Source organism: Acomys minous, assembly GCF_964271855.1.
Source record: "Acomys minous genome assembly, chromosome: 14".
Taxonomy (NCBI): Eukaryota; Metazoa; Chordata; class Mammalia; order Rodentia; family Muridae; genus Acomys; species Acomys minous.
This window is the reverse complement of record NC_140496.1, coordinates 108,043,563-108,047,477: the sequence shown is the minus strand read 5'-3', so window position 1 is coordinate 108,047,477 and position 3,915 is coordinate 108,043,563. Positions and strand designations below refer to the sequence as shown.

The window sequence follows — 3,915 nt, the reverse complement described above, 5'->3', positions numbered from 1 at the left end:
CGGCCTGCCGGAACCAGCGTTCCGCAGCAGTCTCTCTTTTTTGGAGGTCCAGCAGTAACTTATGGGAAATTCATTATTATGTAGATTCCCCGATTTTTGCTTTTGACGGAAAAACAAAACAACCACTATTTAGCTTTTCGGGCAGTAGGTCCAAATCTCGCTCCTTCTAAGAGCTACCAGAATACAGGCTACAGTAAATCCCAGGTCCCTCTGATTCCACGATAAACTTAATGGTGATTCCCTATGGAAACTGGCGACGCGGGGTGAGGGGGGAAAGGGATGCTTATTTGAACGTGTGCGTAATGGCTGAAGGGGAGAGCAGAAACAGTGTATGTTCAAAAGTCTCCTGTATTTAAGGAGAAAAGAGGCAATCAAAGAAAACCCAGGCTCTCAATCCTTACCGGGCTTCCGGCTCTTTTCATCCGGAGAAAACGCGTCCCCCCCTCCACCGCCCTCCCCTCCGCCGGCCACTGCAGGTATCCTCATCTGCAGAAATAAGACGAGGAAGTAAGGCTGCACACCCTTGTGTTTTACTGCACAAGCTTTTGTCCGACTTAAGTAACGAAGCACGGTTTCGTTACAAAGGCTTAAACAACAAAGGCTCCAAGAGGTTTTTATATCACTTAGGTTCCAAACGTTTCTCTTTTGTTTATCTAAAAGGACAAATAGGAAATAACGTCATTTAAAAAATAACTTCTTACAAAGTTTATCTTCTTCTACAAACGAAGTGAGACCTTATTTAAAAAAAAATAAACAACCAAGCGTGCAAATAAACAAACCCTCTCACACTTTCCAATCCAGAACAAAGTTACTCCTACCCCACTCACACCCACGCACACACTCCCGCACGGGACTGCTTGGCAGCACTGGACAGTCTATCTACCGCATAGACTTTGTCTAGAATTAAATAAAAAGCAACATTCACGAGTAACATACTTTCATCTTTCTTGTATCCTTGATTTCAAATCTAGTCGCTAGGATGCCCCTTCTTTATCTGTAGGGGAAAACTTTTTCGCAAATGGAGCTAGAACGACAGTCGCGCATTTCAGAAGAACTGAGACCCGAGAGGAAATTCAGGAGATCTCTGCTTCCCCACCCACGCGCCGCTGAAACAGATGTAACCTGAATCTTTGTTTAGATTTTGGCTGGGGAGTGATCATTTAAAGACAAGTCAGACTCAGAAAGCAGATTCTAAAAAAACAAAACAAAACAAAAACAAAATAAAATAGAATAAAACAACCTAATGGGCCATCCGCATTTCCCCTCACCCCCCCCCCCCACCTTTAACACTGAACTTGGAGTAAGTTGTCTGGTGCAGATAAAGATCTTAACATGTAGAGAGAAGGCGGGTTTTTCCGCAAGGAGGTGAGGCTGTCCCTGCAGGAAAAGACTTTCCCCCACACCCCCTCCTCTCTGCGAGGTTCCACCCTCTGGGAAACACAGCTTTCCCTCTTTTCCTGGAGGGACAGGCCTCAGTGTGGTTGAGAGGAGCCTTAAGAACAGTGGGTCAGAGAGTGGCCTCGGCCGCTAAGGCCTCTTTGGAAGGGGACCTACTTGTGGCACTGTCGACTTGCCAGTTAGCTTTCCTTGGTGCTTTGGGGGCAGAGGAGGGGGGCGCAGAAGACACCCACAGCCTCTGGCCCTCTGGAGCTGGTATGTGACAACCAGCCCTGCAGGGCCATGTATTGGAAGAGCGATCAGATGTTTGTGTGTAAACTGGAGGGAAAGGACGTGCCGGAGCTGGCGGTTCCCCGCGAGAAGGTGAGCGAGCCCACGCCGGGCAGGATCCGTTGAATAGCACTTTCCTTGGGAAAAGACAGTTGTCAGGTTCCTAATGGAGGTTCGGAAATTACCTGTCACTGCCTCATCTCCAGACCTGACCTTTTTTTTATTATTATTATTACGTAGTAACGTTAGGTAGTAATCACTGCGTCCCCTCCCCACGGGTTCACGTAGCCAGAGGCATGGACACTCTAATTTGGGAGACTAAGCCTGGAGGCTAAGGCGCTCACTGGGCCATGTGAGTCCTGCTTTTATTGAATTTAACTTGCTGTTCAGGGCGATCTTGGACAGGGTCGGGGGGCGGGGGGGGGGGCGGGGGGGTTGTCTAGGCATTTGTCGCCTGGCACCAGATACCAATCGCTGCGCTGCAATGAGCGCCGGCTCTTGCGGCGGATCAGGCGTGTGTGTGTGTGGGGGGGGGGGCTTGAGGACTGGCGGCGGCAGTCCTAAGGGTTTGGGTCTTCCAGAGCCTCCCCGCTTTTATAAAGGGCCAGAAGAACAATCCCATTGGGACCCACGAACAGGACAAACTTTGCCGCCAGAGGCGCCTTTTAACGCCAAAACCAGGCAAGCTGTCACCTAGCTCCGGAGACGAGACCTGGGGGTGCTCGCGTTCAAAGTTGGAACCGGGTTGCCCGGCTGTTCCGGGGCATCGGCTGGACGCCGGCCGGGCACTGCTGGCTGGTTTCACGTTGGCCGGACCGTGGCCACCCGGGGAGCAGGTGCACTGAGGAGACCCAGACATGCGGTCTCTGGCTCACCTGGGGCTTTCGTAGGACAGAGGAAAAGGAGAAAGGGGTACGGAAACGCGGGGAGGTGTGGGCCGCTGCAATCCGCGGACCCACCAGCCCTAAACTAGACTAGAGAGGTTTTGTTCGTTGTAAAAAACTGAAAGTGCAGCCAGGGCTTGGGGACACTTGAGCGGCGCGCCTGTGTGTTCTGAAATATTCTGACCCGCGTTGAGTGAGGTGTTCTTTTCTTTCGTTCGTTCGTTCTTTCTTTCTTTCCTTTTTCTTTTTCTTTTTAATGGGACAAATTAAATTCAGCTGGATATTTCCATTATTCGACCGGCTTTTTGCACTGGTTAAAAATAATCCTTCAGTAGCTAAAATGTTGACTTACTGAGCACTAAGTGGCAATTCACACCTGAAAGAAACCAGTGTAAATCGCTTACGGTTCTAATTGCTTCAAGTTTACCAAAGAGCTGCTGGCTCCGTTTAATCTGAAGCATTTTCATTCAAATTGTCGGAACAAACACCAGGCTTCTTAAATCCCACTGTAATTAGCTTTCAAGTATCCGATTAAACCTCTTCACCTTTCGGGCTATCCTATTCAAAAAAGCCCCCCTTTTAAAAATATATGTGTGTCTTGCTCTTTTAATTGCAGTTATTAAAGAAATCAAGTTTCTCTCCCCACCCCCTCCTCAGTCATCTTTTCTTCTCTCTCACTCCACCCCCCTCCCGCCCCGTGCCCCCTTTAGCCGGGTGTTCCCCGCTCCCGGGTGATTGACGTCTAGAAAGCAATCGCTTTGTGCTCAGAGGCCGGTTATTAGTTGGGTACCCCCGGTGGGGGGCGGGGAGCCGGCGCGCCGCGTTGAGCGCGGGGTTCCAGCCGGTAGCCAAAGGCCGGCAGTCCTGGAATCGCCCGCTGGCGGCGGCGGCGGCGGCCCAGGGAGGCTGCGCGCTGGCCCACCAGCTGTGCCGGGGCTCAGGTGCGGGCGGCTGCACGCGCCGCCCTCGTGCGCGGCCTTCAAGAGCGCGGCGGGGCCGAGGCTGCGGGGCGCCGCGTGCACGCCGCGGGCTGCTGACCCGACTCTCCCCGCCTTCCCTGCTCTCGCGGCGCAGTGCCCGGTGCTCATGTCGGAGGAGTGCGGGCGGCCAGCAGCCCTGGCGGCCGGGAGGACCCGCAAAGGTGCGGGGGAAGAAGGACTGGTGAGTGGGGTGGGAGTCCCCCGGGGACGCTCCGATTTGCGGGCCAGGGCAGGGTAGGGCAGGGCTCGGGGCTGTCGCAGGTCTGGGAACCCCAGGAAGCGGACAAGGGAGGCTGGAGACGGGGAGGCGGAGAGTCCTTGGGGGTGCCCCTGTGGGAAGGTGGGGTGTAAAGGGAGTAGGGGGCCTTGCGACCAGTGCTTGG

General features: G+C 53.3%; 1 protein-coding gene across 3 annotated transcripts in view; it reads left to right on the top strand.

Annotated features, from left to right (window-relative positions):
* The first annotated feature begins 1,472 nt into the window (after nt 1–1,472).
* Nucleotides 1,473–3,915, top strand: part of LHX8 (LIM homeobox 8) — a 22,941-nt gene continuing 20,498 nt past the window's right edge. The window contains exons 1-2 of one of the 3 annotated variants that reach the window (XM_084755949.1): nt 1,473–1,761; nt 3,627–3,713. In XM_084755949.1, the coding sequence (XP_084612075.1) occupies nt 1,681–1,761; nt 3,627–3,713 (168 nt within the window). In that variant the 5' untranslated portion in view covers nt 1,473–1,680. Of the gene's footprint in view, nt 1,762–1,899; nt 2,021–3,626; nt 3,714–3,915 lie in introns of those variants that run through there. The other 2 variants (XM_084755947.1, XM_084755948.1) reach the window with 2 other exon arrangements.